The sequence below is a fragment of the Amborella trichopoda genome, chromosome 9 (genome assembly GCF_054954075.1).
Source record: "Amborella trichopoda isolate Santa Cruz 75 chromosome 9, AtrichopodaSantaCruz75HAP2 v2.0, whole genome shotgun sequence".
Taxonomy (NCBI): Eukaryota; Viridiplantae; Streptophyta; class Magnoliopsida; order Amborellales; family Amborellaceae; genus Amborella; species Amborella trichopoda.
The window spans coordinates 7703978-7721404 of NC_142344.1; the positions used below are offsets into that span (position 1 = coordinate 7703978).

The 17427-nt window shown below is 36.2% G+C and overlaps 1 protein-coding gene across 1 annotated transcript; it reads right to left on the reverse strand.

The window, feature by feature from the left end:
* Positions 1-10: 10 nt before the first annotated feature.
* On the reverse strand, positions 11-2673 carry LOC18424110 (stearoyl-[acyl-carrier-protein] 9-desaturase, chloroplastic). Its single transcript, XM_020661581.2, has 2 exons — positions 2166-2673; positions 11-824 (listed from the first exon to the last, which is right to left on the reverse strand). Exons 1-2 carry the CDS (start codon positions 2391-2393, stop codon positions 267-269), a joined length of 786 nt encoding a protein of 261 aa, XP_020517240.1. The 5' UTR covers positions 2394-2673; the 3' UTR covers positions 11-266.
* Positions 2674-17427: the final 14754 nt, after the last annotated feature.

Sequence of the window (17427 nt, forward strand, 5' to 3'; positions counted from 1 at the left end):
GTGAGCAGGATAACCAATATAAAAGCAGTTCCTCATTGCAAATACAGAACCATATTATATAATTATTTCCCTTGTCAACAAGCTCAACCAGGGACCTCAAACTACATGAAATTCCCAACATGGAGAAAACATCGATAGAACACGGCACTCAGAGACCTACCACCTAACCTGCATCAACCAGAAATGAAAATGTGGTTGCAGAGCAAGCAGTGTGAAAGAAATCCTATCCATGTCTAAGAGCAGTAGAACTGACCTTAGAGGCCTTTCTACAGAACTTCCTTGTTGAAAATCCAGCTGAAAGGAACTCTTCCGATTTGCTTTGCCCGACTTTGGGCTCTCTCTTGCAACCTCCTAAACCTTGGAGCCAAGCCACACACAAAATCTTGGGCCTTCTGCCCCTCCCCAGAAAGACCCGTTAGCTTCTCAACATTCCATCGATCAACCAGGAATTCAAATATATCTGTATAATCCTTAGCTGTATAAACCTCCAACTTCTGAGTAACAGCTGAGAAATGCTCAAAGAGGTTGTCATCTTGCCCATCATACATCATATGAGCAGGCATGGATATCTTCTTCTTCATCATGTCAGCAAATGCCAAGACTGTGCCATCAGGGTCAATCTCAAACAGCTTCTCCACGATCTTGGTGTAGGCAGTCTCATGGCGCCTTTCATCAGCAGCAATGATTCCACAGATCTGAGCGAGCTTCATGTCACCATAGTCCTGTGTGTGCCTTGCAGTGTTACCATGCGATACGAAAGTCGCCCTCTCCTGGAAAGATGTGTAAATAAAGCCAAGGTAGGGGCTGTTCTCTGTGCGTGGATCCTAGAAAATGCGAGAAGAATGAAAATCAAAGAGGCGAGAAGAATGGAATAAAGAGGACCAAGGTGAAAAGGAAGAATAAAAAATTAAAGGGAGAGAGGAAACATGAGATTCAACATAAAAGTCGTTTTACATCAAAAATCCAAGTAGATTCTTCTAGAAAAAATTATCCATGGGAAAGTACACCATAATCAAGATCCCTAGGGAATATTACGAGTCTCAAATCACCGAAAATTATGGTCATCACCAACTGATGAAAGAGGTCTAATGGACCTCTTTGGCACACATATAGATTTGCATTTGGGAGATCAAATTTTAAAAAAGAAAAAAAATGAGTTTGCACAACAAGAATGGGGGAAAATCAATTCCTTCATTTTCGATGACCATAGGCTGTCTATTTCAAAAATGGTAGATCAAGGCCTTCACGATCTAAAAATATTTTTTTTTTCATGGAATTGTTTATTTTTCAAACCGAAGGCGTGAAAAATTTCTGCCAAAAAAAACCCCTCAGGCCAGTAGTTCTAGAGCTCAACTTATATTGTAGCTAAACCTGTTGTCTTTTATACAAGTGATTCGCACTTCAAAAATATAGCACTTTCTTTTGTTAATAATACAAAATTATGTTTGTTTGGACCGATACACATATTGATTAAGGAGAGGTAACAAGAAGTCCCTACCACTATGCTACATGGCCAAACCCCACTTAATGAAATTTTCTGATGATCATCAAAAAAGGTAAATGAAAGGAAGAAAACCAATGAAATCCAAAGACTGAAGCTTGGTTTGAAGAGCATCAATAGTATGACGACATAGAGAACAGCCAAAATGATAATCAGCCAAAATTCTCAACAGAGCAAGTTTGACATAGCAATATACCCAACACAATTTAACATTTCCCAAAGAAGAATTGACATAAATCATGGGACAACCATTCAACATTTCAAGCTTATTAGTTTGAAAATTCAACAAATGAATAAAATAAACAGATTCGAACCAAATCAAAGCATCTAACTTCTGTAGAAGTAATAAAGCAGGATCATTTGCTTAAAGTCTAGACAATAAGGCTTTTTACTTGCTTATATTTACAACCAGTTTTCTTAAAAGATAAAAGGAACCAACAAAAATGAATGAGAAAACAAAACAAACCAAAATAAATTCTATATAATAAGTATCTGCTCCATGTTTCAAGGACCATTTGAGAAACAAATACTGAAAATTGCAGTTTTGAGTTCTTCGTATCAACAGTGAGCTAATGAGATCCAAACCCATAGTTCAAGCAATCAACAAAACCAAAAGAAGGCAAAATAAAATCTTGATGTATGCAGTAATAACTTAGAAGCTCACCATTCCTGATCCAATAAGATACTGAATCGTCTTTTCGATCTGCCTCATATCCACTCTCCCACTCAAGTAGAGGTACTTGTTTAGAAGGTCACCATGCCTGTTTTCCTCAGCAGTCCAGGCCCTGGTCCAAACTGCCCAAGAAGTTGGACTTGCCCCAGTTTCATCACGAACACCATCAGCGGTATTGAGCATTGTCTGATAGGTGGGCAAAGCTTCCTCAGTGATCATATCTCCAACCAAACAACAAAGTAATCATCTGGGATTTCCTCAGCCCGCTTCCTTAGTTCCCTCACTTCATCGAGAAAACCCTCGGAAGAAGGGTCAGGCAAGAAATCCTGAGGCTGCCATGACTTCTCTACAGCTTTCAGGTGGACCAAGATATGGTGCTCTGCCCAATCCTCCAAGGATTTAAAGATCTCAATTTTTTCGGGAGGCATCGAATGGGTCACTTGAACATGCACTTCTCGAGGGCTGATTTGCTTCCTAAGACTGTCAATCTCCCTGCTCAAAAAAGAAGCTCATATTATCATCAAACACAGGTCAAATGGCTGAACAAAAATTTTTAGAAGAAAAAGTTCTTATTTGATCCATCAATATATTATCTATAAACTATAAACACTTCAAAAATAATGATGAACAAAATAAATACCAATATCCCCAAAAAACAGACCAGATTGTTATCCTTCAAAAATCCAGATTGAATTCGATTTTTTTTTCAAACAAAAATAATTTACTTAAATGGTTTCTAATCCATATGTTCTTGAAAATAATAATTATCTCATTAAAGATTATAAAGCAGACAAGAAAAACAGCCACTTTAGCATATTCTCACATCAAAAAGCAAAATAAAATAAAAATCTACATAATCTATAATCAGGAAAAATAAACCTCCACAAACTCTCATATAAATCGAGGTTTCAATGTAATCCATAAATCTTCATTTTGAAGGGAAAAACATTGAAGGAGGAAAGACAGAGAACAAAAAGAACTAGGTATGCTTTCTCAGTAGACTATATTCAAAATGGATGAAAGCATGAAGTACCAAAAGCACACCAGGAGAAACAGTTCCTCAAAATCTTACATGCAAAACCACCTAATACATTTTGCATGCCTTAGTTTCTCGAAAGAGAGATTCAAAGAAAGCAAAACCAATACTTCCTCAAATTATGTCATCCAAATTTGGGAAGTTCATATGGCAACGCTTCCCCCAAAAAACGAAAAATCCAAAAATAATTGAATATTTACAAAATATTCAGCATAGTCCCAACAAATAGTGCCTATACACAATTACTTCTCTTCTCAGAGGAGAAGAGAGAGAGAGTTTGTGTGTCTAGACATACTCATGACTATCAAATGCATACATTCTAGAAGCGAAAAGCAATTCACGAAAACAAAAAAGAAGAAACAAACATAAAACAACCAACCACACCGCAAAGATATACGTGGTTCGGCAACGTGTCTACGTACATAGGAGATGATAGCTTCTTTACTAGCAATAGAGAATAGGGTTACAATAGCTCTTTTCCTCATGCCTCTCTGTTATCTCTTATTAAGTCCGTGTTTGTTCTTTAACCCTAAAAAACCTCATCGTAACCATATATATTAAATCCCATGTACGGATTTTAATGGCCCTCCAGAATCGTCCATTTGACTCCATCTTAGCAATCTATTTCCTTTGAATACAAGACATCAATCCTCAACATACATGGCTCAATATAGAAAGAGAAAATGATCCCCTATCAGAAACCTTATATAAAATCAACATCGGAACGAAATTGTAAGACAATGCGAGAGAAATCATCGCATTAGTATGATGATGAACAATCTTAAATATGAACAAATTGATGTCCAATCCATCAATGGATCAACGACTCACTTTGCAAATTAATTAGAAAAATGCGGTGAAAAACACCTAGGCATTCCACATTGGTTCCAACACGGAACTTCCCCAATTAAGTAAATCAGGACTCCGCGAGCATTCCACATTGGTTCCAACACAAAACTCCCCCAATTAAGTAAATCAGGACTCCACGAGCATTTGACACAGTGGCAGCCAACTGTTGTCACAAACTCTGATGACGTAGGATGCGAGGCCAGCTTGCCAAGAATAACCACAATTTGGCGTGCAGGACAGTCGGATTTCATTTCTTTGTCTTTATCTCATAAGTTTCAGTTAAAAATAATATCAAATAAAGTTAATCTTAAAATGTAGAATTAGAGCCTCACCTCAAAAATCCATCTGAAAATGTTGTTGTAATGGCAAAAAACCTTCAAATTGATCATCTCGACATTGAGATGTATAAATATGGAAAAAAATACATTTTGAGTCCTAAAATTTGTGCATCTTGCAATACATTATCTAGACCATCCGTTTTTAAGATTTTCATATGTTTATAGTTGTATTTGATTCTAACCATCTTTGGAGTTTAAAAAATTTATAATTAGATACGAAAATAAATTTTAAAAATAATCCTAAAATTTGACACCAAAATTACATGTTATGATAAAATTTGGAGGTACGCATGCAAAACCCCCTATCTGATCATCTTGACATCGAGATGTATGAATATGAAGAAAAAATGAAAGAAAAAGATTTTGAGTCTAAGAAATAGTGCATGCAACCCATTACTTAGACCATCCATTTTCAAGAATTTCATGTGTTTATAAATCTACTTGATTCTTGCCATTTTTTGGAGTTTCAAAATTTATAATTAGATATATAAGTAAATTTTCACATAATTCTAAGAATTTTTTATACCAAAATTACATGTTATAATAAAATTTGGAGGTGCACCTTAATTGGATTGTTTAAGATTGCAACCTTATAAAAACCACACCCAGTTAGTTAAAGATGAAGTTTCTATAAGGCATAGGCTTTAGGAAAAAAAAATAATGCCTCACGTCAAATCCTTGTTCGGAAAGCACTTTTGGCAATAAAAATCTCCATCATGGTTCTAAAATCAAATTTCAATATTGACAATAAAATTTGAAGCTCAAAAAATGGTAATGATCCTGCAGATCGGTGAACACTTGTTTTTAGGGCGAAATGAATTTGTTACAATATACACTATTTTTAGACCTTGAAATCATAATTTTTTCCACAACCATAATGTTCAAGCCGAGATGGTCGATGTAAAACTTTCATAATACTTGAATTGCAAATTTTGATGACTTATAAGGTGAGGGTTTACTTATTTTGATAGGGCTACAACCCTATCGAACCTTTTTCCTTTAGTTAAAATAAAATGGGTAGGGACCTACTCCCCTACTCACTTACACAAAAAAAAAAGAAATTTTTTTATTTATTTAAGGTTGCAAATGTAGAATTAAAGATGCACCTCAAAATTCTATCAAAAAATATTGTTTTAATGTAAAAAAACCTCTAATCGATCATCTCGACATTAAGATGTATGAATATGAAAAGAAAAAAAAAAAGAAAAAGATTTTAAGTCCCAAAAATAGTGCATCTTGCATCCCATTATCTAGACTGTCCATTTTCAAGATTTTTATATGTTTATAGATCTACGTGATTCTAATATTTTTGTTTAAAATTTTATAATTAGCTATGAAAATAAAATTTCAAATAATATTAATAATTTTTTATACTAAAATTATATGTCTTGATAAAATTTGGAGGTGTGCTTTATTGGATTGTTTAAGGTTACAACCTTAAAGAAACCACACCCTTTCAGTTAAGGATGAAGTTTCTATGAGGCCTAGGCTTTATGAAAACAAAATAAAACCTCACCTCAAATCCTCATGCAGAAATCACTTTCGACAATGGAAATCTTTATTATGGTTCTAAAATCAATTTTCAATATTAATAATAAAATTTGAAGCTCAAAAAATGGTATAGATCTTGCGGATATGTGAACACTTGTTTTTAGGGCGAAATGTATGGTCAAGATATTTGGTTACAATATCCACTATTTGTAGAGCTTGAAATCTTTATTTTTTCACAAACATAAAATGATCGATGCAAAATTTTTCTAATATTTGAATTATGATTTTCGATGAGTTATAAGGTGACGCTTTATTTTGATAGGGCTTCACCCCTTTCAGACCATTGTCCTTTAGTTAATAAAAACGGGACACAGACTTTAAATAAATAAAAAAAGAAAAAAGAGCAAAAAAAAGAAAGACGTAAAAACAATTAAAAGGAGAAGGAGAAGAAGGAATGCTTACTTGGACTTTCGTGGAAGGGTGGCGGTCATGAAGAACCTAGCAGAACCAGGTCTTGAGCGCTGAAACCCTAGACTTCGGAAAGAGGTTTGTAAAGGAAGCGAAAGCTTTAAAGCCATGTCTTCCTAAATGCACAAATAATCACAGAATATAGAGAGAGAATATTTAGAGAAGAGAGAAAATGGAGAGGGTTGAAGAGAGAAGGAAATAGCAGGAATAAGGAGCAGAGCTTAAGAACCTAGTTTATATAAAAGCGAAATTTAGAGGTAGAGAAAGACGTGGGGGAAATATTTTAGAGAGAGAAAGGTAGGTGGGAGAGAGAAAAATAAGTATTTATGGCTACGACGCACATGCATGAAATGATGGTTTGAGCCATGCAGAGGGAGTGGGTCTCTCTCTCTACCACTCTCTCTCATCGTGCTCTCCAGACTCCACTTGTTCAAATGGATGGGTTTGTTTAAAAAATCTCCGTTTTTTCGAAATCCGTTATGAACTCCAACTTTTTCAAAATATCTTTAGAAAAATCGTATTTTTTTTAATGGAACTCACATAAATCTGTATTTTATTTTTTTAAAAAATTTCATCCCTATAACTTACTTTCTTTATTAACTGAATGTTATTGATTTTTAGTTTAAAGATAAGCATAGTGGGAATATATTAATAATCTTGATTTAATAAAAAATTCCATACAAAATTTCACCAATAATTTCTTTTAAAAAACGTGTATGAAAAATACAAGCAATATATTTCTTGAAAACAAAGATATCAAAATTATCGTATATGTCACATTAATAGGTAGAGTTAAGCAAAGAGTAAAATATTTTAAAAAATAAAAATAAATTGGAAGGTCCTTATAAAGAGCAAGATAGAGATGCAATGATACTAAAGATTTAGGCAGCTAGAAATTTAATATGAGATTTAAATTTGCTTAAGCATTTTGTTGCTTTCTTTATGTATAGAGAAGTTTGATTAATTTCATATTTTTATTTTATTTGTGTAAATAATATAGCATGCATTTTGAATGGACCACTATTTTACATATTTGAATGTTTGTGTTTTATTTTAGTTAACTACAATCTTAAACTTAGGGTCTCTTCTATTTATTTTTTTGAACAATAACCCGATACTTTGGTTTACAGTTCTTGTTATTTACTAATATAATTATTGTTTTTAGTATTGTCGTTGTTATTATTTTATCTTATGCCCCCAATAAATCTATTAAATGTTTTGTGTTAAGACACCAGAGTAAGCATTATTGTTAGATTTATTGAGAGTTTCAACAAAAACTTATCCAGAATTACTCTAATGATACTAGGCAAGGCCATAAAATAATATATCTATACAATAATTGCAAATCAGAATCCTATATTGTGTCATTTTTATATATCCGATTTTTCACTCTATCTTTTCGAGTCAAGTCCGAAATATTCACGATTCTATAACTTACCTTATTTTTGGGCAATTCGTATTTTTTATCTAATATTTTTCCACCGACTTCTAAAACTAAAACTGATTTATTACCGATGTTTTGGTTTGTCGATATGTTATTATTCCCCGACGTGCTAACTATGGTTGTGACATGTGGCAGAATCAAGGATGCGCTCACTCAAACTCCATGACTGGAGTGCCACTAGATTTCATGCCCTCCTCCTGCACCCATCGAGAGAGATAACCCGTTTTTCTCTCTCTAACCCTCATGTTATTTGCTAATGTAGTTCTTATGCTTAATATTGTTGTTTATATTCTCACAATTGGTCTATCATATGTTTTATGTCATGACAATAGAGTAATCATGTAGCTTTAATATAACCATAGAACAACTGTAAATCATAATCTTATCCTGTATCGTCTTTGCATATCTGATTTTTTCATTATCTTTTTGAAGCAATTCCGAAATATTCACAATACTTTAACTTACCTAATTTTTGGCCATTTGGATTTTTGACCTTTTTTTTGCCTCCAATTTTTAGGAACAAAATAGATTGATTGCTGATATTTTAATTTGTTAATATATTATTATTATTCCCAACTTTTTTTGGGTAATTTATTATTCCCCAACTTGATAACCATGATTTGAACACGCTCGCCCATAAGGAGCGTGTTCTCGTGTGCTATTTTGGACAAACACAAACGGAAAATGTTTATATAAGGTTGCAATCTTAAATATAGAATTACATATGCACTTCAAAAATCCATTGAAAAATGTTTTTTTTTTAATATTGTAATCAAGATAGTTTTTTTAAAAATCTTACAAGATAGTTCTTATCAAAACATTCTTATCAAATTAAGAATTAAATATTAAAACATTTTTTTTTAATATTGAAAAAAACCTCTAATTGGTTTAAATAATCTATCTGAGAGAACATAAAAACCCCAACACAAGGGGTATTTTGGTTGTTATATTTTATCGAATTTTTTTTAAATATTTTTTATAGGTCCTCCCCAATGAGAAGATGACACGTATCGAATTTCATATTCATATAATTTATATAAAAAAATTAAAAATAAATTACTTTGAGACATCGGATCTAAGATCAAACGGTGAATGTCTCTCTTGATCAAAATTGGACGGCTAGATGGTAAGGGAAGCATAATTCTTCTATGCTGTAAGGAAAGTATAGAAACCTTTCCCTTATTTAGTTTGACTTTGAGAGAGAAAGAGATGTATATTTGTACATTATCTTTATTGTAGTGAAACTAAAGATGAAAGAATTCTACTATTGGTGACTCAGGCAACTCGAGGGTTTCTTGTTGGGCCTAACCTCATTTATTTTGGGACAATGCTGGGTAACAAATTACAGGTCTTTATCACATATATGAAAACCATAGGTGAGGGGGACATCTTTGGCATTATTCTTCCTAATGTTAGATAAATGTGCATGTAGATGGACTTAAGTTAGTTTCCCGTATTTATCACACCATATGAAAACCACATTTATCACATTGCATGAAAACCATCTAAGCTTCAGCATTTCTCTCACGGTAATGGCGAATGAAAGCGCAAGCTAAAACAAACTAATAATGATTCTACTCATCAAATTAATGGAATTTTTGAAGGAGATTGCATTAACTACATACCCACCAAGAAACCCACTAGTTGTTGAGGGATTGCCCTAATAATGGCCTTCTTTTCATATTTTTTACCTTGGCCAATTTCTCAATTTTATAGAAAGCGGAGAGTCTATTCATGAGAGATTGGGTTATATATATGATTATCTCAGATAAGAACTATCTTGTAATGTTATTTTCATCGATTATTAAAAAACCATCGATCGTCTTTGACCATGGATGGGTCATATATGTGGTGAACCATGTAAAACCCTGGTGTGCTTTTTGCATTATTTCTTTCGTGATTTATTTTTTTTGCTTGTGGTTTGCTTGTTGCCAGTTCTATTATTCTCTCTCTATATTTTCCAAAATTAACATGTCAACTTGTAGAGATTTTGCGCACAACAAGTCGTATAAGAGCCTGGTTTAGGGTTGTCAGTAGGGTGGTAAAGGTTTCGAATGGAAAGTTTGTCGTTGAGAAATGGAAAAAATAAATTTAGAATTTAACAAATCAATGTTTAGGATTTGCTAGTGTAACAAGGATTACATAAAACACTGAAAGGAATGTTGAAGAAATCAAAGTCTATGTCATATGAGGATTGGAGAGACTTAGATCTAAAGGCTATGTGTACAATTAGATTGTGCCCATTGAGCAAAGTATTGTTCAACATCGGTAATGAGGATTGAACATCAAGTCCCTAGTTGAAGCTTGAAAATCTGTATATGACAAAGTCCCTCACAAATTGAATGTTTTTGAAGCAACAATTATACACCCTGAACTTGAATGAAGGTACATATATCTATGAGCACATGAATCAATCTAATAAAATTATTTGTAAATTATTGTGCATTGGTGTTAAGATGGATGATGAGGATAGAACTACAATTTTATTTTCCTCACTCCCTCATTCGTATGGGCATCTTATCACGATATTGCTTTAGGAAAAATATATTATTGAGATTGAGGATATGACTCGACTCTCAAATGATTTGTAGAAGAGACAAAGTAATTCTCAACCACATGTAGATGGTCTAATGGCTAGAGGGGCATCTGTTGAGGGATGTAAAGAAGGATGTGAAAGTCAAAGCAGGTCCAAATCCAAATCCATATCAGGAAAAATGAGTGTTTATTGCTATTACTATAAGAAAAATGGATATGTCAAGTAGTATTGCCGTAAACTCATATCGATTAGGAAGAAAGAGCCGATAATGCAGCCAATATTTTTTTATGGAAGCTCAGAAAGTGGTACACATACTATGTTGTCAGTCTCAAGAAATAACAATTACTTGAAAGACTCATGGGTTCTTGATTTAGGATATTCTCGTAAGGACTATTTTACTACATACATAAGTCTTCATAGTAGATAAGTTTTGAATGGGAATGAGGTGGCTTGTAAGACTGTTGGTATTGAGACAATTACTATCAAGATTTATGATGGAGCCGTGAAAATCTTGACTGATGTATGACATATTCTAAATCTAAAAAAGAAATTTATGTTGATGGATGCATTAGACTCCAATGGCTGCAAATTTGGAGAAGGTAGGTTCCGAAAGTTCTAAAGGGCACTCTAGTAGTGATGAAAGGAAAAAAGATTGGACCAAATTTATATTTACTGCTTGAGAATACGGTTAGCGAAAGAGCAACCGTTTCCATATCTGATGTAGGTGATTCTGACTTGACTCTGTTATGACATATGCGGTTAGGTCACATGAGCGAGAGAGCTTTGGCAGTGGTAAGCAAAAGTCATTTGATCAATGGTTCATTTCACGTTACCCCACATTTCACGTTACCCCATATAAACACTATTTTGCTTCTTACAGAGTAGGAGACTCTGGCTCTGTAAAAATAGAAAAAAGTGGTTCCTCAAAGGTTGTGGGTAAAGGAGATGGACACATCAAGATTGATATTGAGATGAAGCTAGTGCTAAAGGATGTCAGACATGTACTAGATATCCATCTAAGCCTCATCGCAAGAGGGTGTTTAGATGACAAAGGGTACCACTCATTGTTCGATAAGGGATATTGGAAGCTAACAAAGGGATCTCTTGTCATAGCAAAGGACAATTTTTTTTTTTACTCTACATAATACAAGTACCTATCTCTAATGGCAACGTTAATGTCCCCAAGGAAGAATCCTCACTGGACCTGTGGCACAGGCGACTAGGCCACATAAGTGAAAAAAGAATACAAATATTAGCAAAGACATAGATTCTTCCCAGTGTCAATAATGCATCTCGAATCCCATGTAACCATTATTTGCTAGGCAAACAACATAGAGTCACTTTATCTAGTAAGAGCTCTAAAGATACGAAAATCATGGATCTAGTGTATTCAGATGTGTGTGGTCCTGTGGATGTCGAGTTGCTTGGTGGCGTATCAAATTTCATCATCTTTATTGATGATGCTTCAAGAAAGGTGTGGGTGAAATTGAAAGATATAGTGTTTGAGATCTTTTAGAATTTTCATACGAAGGTGGATTGGGAGACATGCAAGCTGCTAAAGTGTCTTAGATCAGATAATGGGGGAGTACACCTTGAATGCTTTCAAAAGCTCATATTCCACCTTGAATGCAAAAGCCCTTCTATACATCTTCTTAAGATAATCAAATGAAGAGTGCAACTATAGGCTATGAGATGTTGAGAAGACCTTACCATTGAAGACATGAAGAAGCTAAAAAAGCCATAAATCTTCAATGATTTAAAATCGGTCATAGTTCCTCCTACCGTAGTGCATGAAGATAAGGGAGAAGTGCAACAAGAGGACAGGTCCAAGCCATTTGACATGGTAGTTCCAAGTGATGTGGGACAAGGGGAGCAGCATGTTCAAGAAATACCACCTACAGTTGAACTGAAAAAGTCCTCTAGGGGACATAAACCCTCTACGAGATACTCTGCATCTGAGTATATCTTATACACTGAAGGGGATGAACCAGAAAGCTATTAGAAAGCTCAAGCCGATGAACACAAAGATGAATAGGTTAAAGCTAAGTAAGAGGAGATGAAATCCTGGCATAAGAACCACACCAATGACCAAGTAAAGTTGCCTAATGGCTAGAACGCATCGAAGAACAAGTTGGTCTTTAAGATAAAGACTAAAGAGAAAAGCTGTCAGCCATGGTACAAGGCTATGTTCATCGCTCAACAAATCCAATTTGTTGCTGTATTTTCAGAGTGGTAAGTGACGAACGATTCCTTCTTTCTTGTAAAAGTCCACAAACACCATTGAAATGTACTCACCACCATTATCACTTCTCAAGCATTTGACCCTTTTCCCGTTTGTCGTTCAACCATAGCATTCTAATGCTTAAATGTATTAAATACGTTTATCATCTTCATCAATGTGTAAATCTAAAGCTTTCTTGTGAAATCATTAGTGAAGAAAACAAAGCACAAAGATCCACCTTTTGAGATAACCAATGCAAGGACCCAAACATCTAAAGGAACATACTCAAGACTACCTTTTGTGGGATGCTCTGACAAGTGAAACGACACCCCTACACTGCTTAACATGAACAAAGTTCTCACAGAAATCTAACCTGTACTTTGTTATACCATTGATCAAATGAATTTTGCTTAGCTCCACCAAAGCACTTTCACTCATGTGGCCTAGTCGCATATGCCATAACAGGGTCAAGTTAGAATCACCAACGTTAGATATGGAAACAATTGCTCTATCTCTAACATCATTTCCAAGCAGTAAATATGAATTTGGTCCAATCTTTTTTCATTTCATCACAATTAGAGTGCCATTTAGAACCTTCAGGACCCACGTTATCCAACAAGTTTGTAGCCATTGGAGTCTAAAGAACCAAAAACATAATATATATTTTTAGATTTGGATATGTATTACATCAGTCAAGGATCTCACGGTTCCATCATAAATCTTGATAGTAATTGTCCCAATATCAACGGTCTTACATGCTACATCTTTCTCCTTCAAAACGTATCCATTATGAAGACTTATATATGTGGTGAACTAGTCCAGATAAGAATATCCTAAATAAAAAACCCACGAGTCTTTAAATTAATTGTACGATAATTTTTGACGCACTTGTATCCCCAATGTGAATAAAAGTGGAGCCAGTGGTAACCTAGATCGACAAGCACAAAAAATGCTTGTGGACTACGAAAATCCTGACCAAATAAGAATTATTTTTGAGCTTCTTGATAATGATGGCAGATCAGCCCCAAATCAAGCATATGATTCCCTTACGTTGATCTAATGAGGCCCTCCAAGTTTTGTTAATTTGGACGTAAATAGGGAAAAGCATGTAAAAATAAGTTTTCAGCCAAGGTTTATAGCGTGACTATGGTGAACCATAGCTAGAAATCTACTCTAGAAGTGTGTAGTGACCATGAGACCACCACCAGTAGATTCGTACGGCCTAAAACAATTATCATGCCAAATTTCAGCTCAATCCGACCTTCTTAGGTCATACTTTCCATAAATGGCAAGATTTTTACTACATAGGCACCGACATTGCAAAAAGGGTAAAAAATTGTGATGCATGGTTCTCCCTCGTTTAAAAGTGCATCGACCCCAATTTCAAGTATGTTGTTCATCTCATCGAGATCTACATTTTGGAACGTGGCACGCATCATGAGGATACCAAGATGAGAAGAAATCCTAGAGAGAAGTTCACTAAAAATGCCCAAAATGTAGGAAATTTCAGCAATATATGCTCTCACTTCAAGGCTTATATTTAAGGATTTCGGAACTCTATGACCTCAGGGCCGGTCTCGTTGCGACCATGCCTCGAAGAGCTTTGTTTTAAATATTTGCTTGCTTGAAATGAAGGCTGGGCATGTGCCCTATTAAGGCTCGAAAGAAGGTACATTTTTCATTATTCGAATCTCATTTTCGGCGACCTCCAAAATTACAAAAGTGATCACATGGACATCAAATCGAGGAATTTTCTTTACAAAATGATCATGACTTCCTCTTCGATTTGTGATGAAGAAAGTAACAAAAGACTTCCTCTTCGATTTGTGATGAAGAAAGTAACAAAAAAACAAGGTGAAACAAGCAAGATCGAAAGATGACAAATTCAAGTTTATGGGTCTTGGCTGGATTTTCAAATCAAGGTCAAAAACTCATTTCAAGGCTAAAATGTTATCAAATCGATCATCTCGAGAAGCCCGATACTTCTACGGTGTTAGTTTGCTCGGAAGCTACCGAAGGGATGGTCTTGTCATTTTATGAAAGTTGGGAGGGGCAAAACAATTATTTTTATCCAAAAACGAAATTCACTTTTAAATTTAGAAAAATATATTTTTATCAATTTGGCATTGTTTTGGTCATCCACCCTTGTTTCGTGGAGATCATATATAAGCACTTTGTCATTTTGTAACTCTAAGTTGGAGATATTATTGAAAGATAGTGAGATCATGCTTATTCTTGCTTTATTGCTTGCATCTTCCAATCTAAGAGAGAGGAGAGAGAATATTTTGCCAAGTTGAGAGTTATCCCTAGACCACCAAACCTTAGACACTAATCCATAGTCCCCCACCTTGCTTCCATACTCCTTAGACCACCAAACCCTAGAAACTAATCCCCACCTAGCTGTCATACGCCCTAGACCACCAAACCTTAGACATTAGACCATAGTCCCTACTTAACCTCCATACTCCCCAGCTCATCTAAACCCAACACCCTTCTTAACCCAAATATCATACACCTTAGCCCACCTAGCCCATTGGTCCTAACCTTGTTCATCAAGGCTTAGCCACTCTCATGACACATTCAAGGACAAACTGGGACCAAGCTTAGCACACGGGTTCGAGCCACCGACTTGCCTCTAGGTACCCGATCGTTTCTCTCTCTATCCATTTCTTTTTCTCTCTTTTCTTCACTTCTCTCTCCTCTTTTTCTCTCTCCCTCATCCTCTCTTCTTTCTCTCTCTCCCTCTCTCTTTCCCATTCTCCCCCTCTCTCCCAGGCTACTGGCCCAAGCCCATCTCTTCCTCTCTCTCTCTCTCACTCCCTCCCTCTCAGGTGGCGATCCAAGCCGTTGGCCTAGGGCCCATCCCTTGTATTCCTCTCTTCCCTTCTCTTTATCTCTCCCTCTCTTTTCCCCTCTCTCTTGTTCTCTCTCTCGGGTGGTGGCCTAGGCTACCGCTTGGGCCTCATCCTCTCTCCCTCTTTTTCCTTCCATGCTCTCTCTCTCCCCCTCGTCCTTCTTCTCCTCGTTCTCTCTCCCTCTCTCTCAATCTCGATCGCTCTTAAACTCTCTCCCTCTTAGTCTATCTCTTTCTCTTTTAAATCTCTCTCTCTCTCTCTCTCTCTCTCTCAATCTCCCTCTTTCTCAATCTCTCTTAATGTTTTTTTTCTCTTAAATCTCTCTCTCCCTCTTTGTCTCTCTTTTCTTCTCTCCTAATCTCACTCTCTCTCAATCTCCCTCTCTTTTTCCATTAAAGTTCTCTCTCTTTTTTAACCCCCATCTCTCAATCTCTCTCTCTCTCTCTCTCTCTCTCTCTCTCTTTTCTTAAATTCTTCTATTTCTCTCAATCTTCTTTCTTGCCTCTAACCCCACTCTTCTTGCTCAGACAGCTCTTAGGAGGTTCTGTTGAGGTTCATCCTGTTTGGACTCGACCCACAATATCAGATCCTTAAAACATCCTCCAGAGTATGTCTCTCTTTCTCTCACTCTTCACCTCTATGAACCTCTCTCTCTCTCTCTCTCTCTCTCTCTCTCTCTCACACACACACATACACGCTCATCCTCCCTCTCTATTTCGCTTTCATCTTTTCTCTTCCTTTCACTCTTCCCTCTCTTTCTCTTAACCCCTCCCCCCTCTTTCTCCTCTATTCTCTTTTTTATTCTCCTTTCTCATCTCCCGCTCCACTCTTCTTGCTTAGACTACTCTTATGAGGCTCTGCTGAGGTTCATTCTGTTGAGGCTCAACCCACTATATTCCATTACTAAAGTATCCTCTGGGGTATTCAGACTTCAGTTTGATACCTTTCCGTGCCACCATTGATGTTTCCTAGGGGAGGTAGTACTAGAAGGTTCTCAGATTGCTTTGTGACCCCTGGTCTCCTCACTATCTCTCTTTCTGCAATATTTTTCTTTTCTTCTTCTCCCTCTTCTTCTTCTTCTGCATGCATCTATTCATTAGGAGGCTCTGTTGAGGTTCATCCTATTTGGGCTCGACCCATAGTATTTGATCTTTAAAGCATCCTCTAGGGTATTCATACTTCTATTTGGTGCCTTTCCGTGTCACCGTTGATGCCTCCTAAGGGAGGTGACGCAAAAGGCTGTCGGATTGCCCAATGACCACACTATCTCCCTCTCCTTCGCGGTATCTCTCCTCAGATATTCCTCTCTTCTTCTTCTTCATTTGCATGCATCGATTCATTAAGAGGCTCTGTTGAGGTTCATTCTGTTTGGACTCAACCCACAATATTCAATCCTTAAAGCATCCTCCGGGGTATTCAGACTTCGGTTTGGTGCTTGTACTTACCACCGTTGAAGCCTCCTAGGGGAGGTGGTATTGGAAGGCTATCAGATAGCCCAATAACTCCTCTCTCTCCCTTCTTCTCGTCCTCAGTATCTCTCCTTCTCAAATCTTCTTCTCTTCTCCTTCTCTCTCTTCTTCTTTGTCTTCTTCTTTTGCATGCATCTATTCATAAGGAGGCTCTATTGGGGTTCATCTGGTTTGGGCTCGATTGACAATATTCGATCTTTAAATCTTCCTCCGAGGTATTTAGGCTTCGGTTTGATGCTTTTCTGTACCACCGTTGATGTCTCCTAAGAGAGGTGGGGTCGGAAGGCTGTCGGATTACCCAACGACTCATCTCTCTCTATCTCCTACTCAATGTGTCTTCTTCCCAATCTTCTTCTTCTTCTTCTTTCTCTTTTCAACATCTTCTTCTCAAAATCTCTCTCCTTCTTTTTCTCTTCTTCTTTTGACTAGCCACTACCACAATTCCTATATAACTATCAAGACCCTTCTTCGAGGACAAGGCAGGTCGTCGACCCATCATCTAACCATCTCATTTGTGTGTGTTTACCAAGGCACAACGTGGAGCAA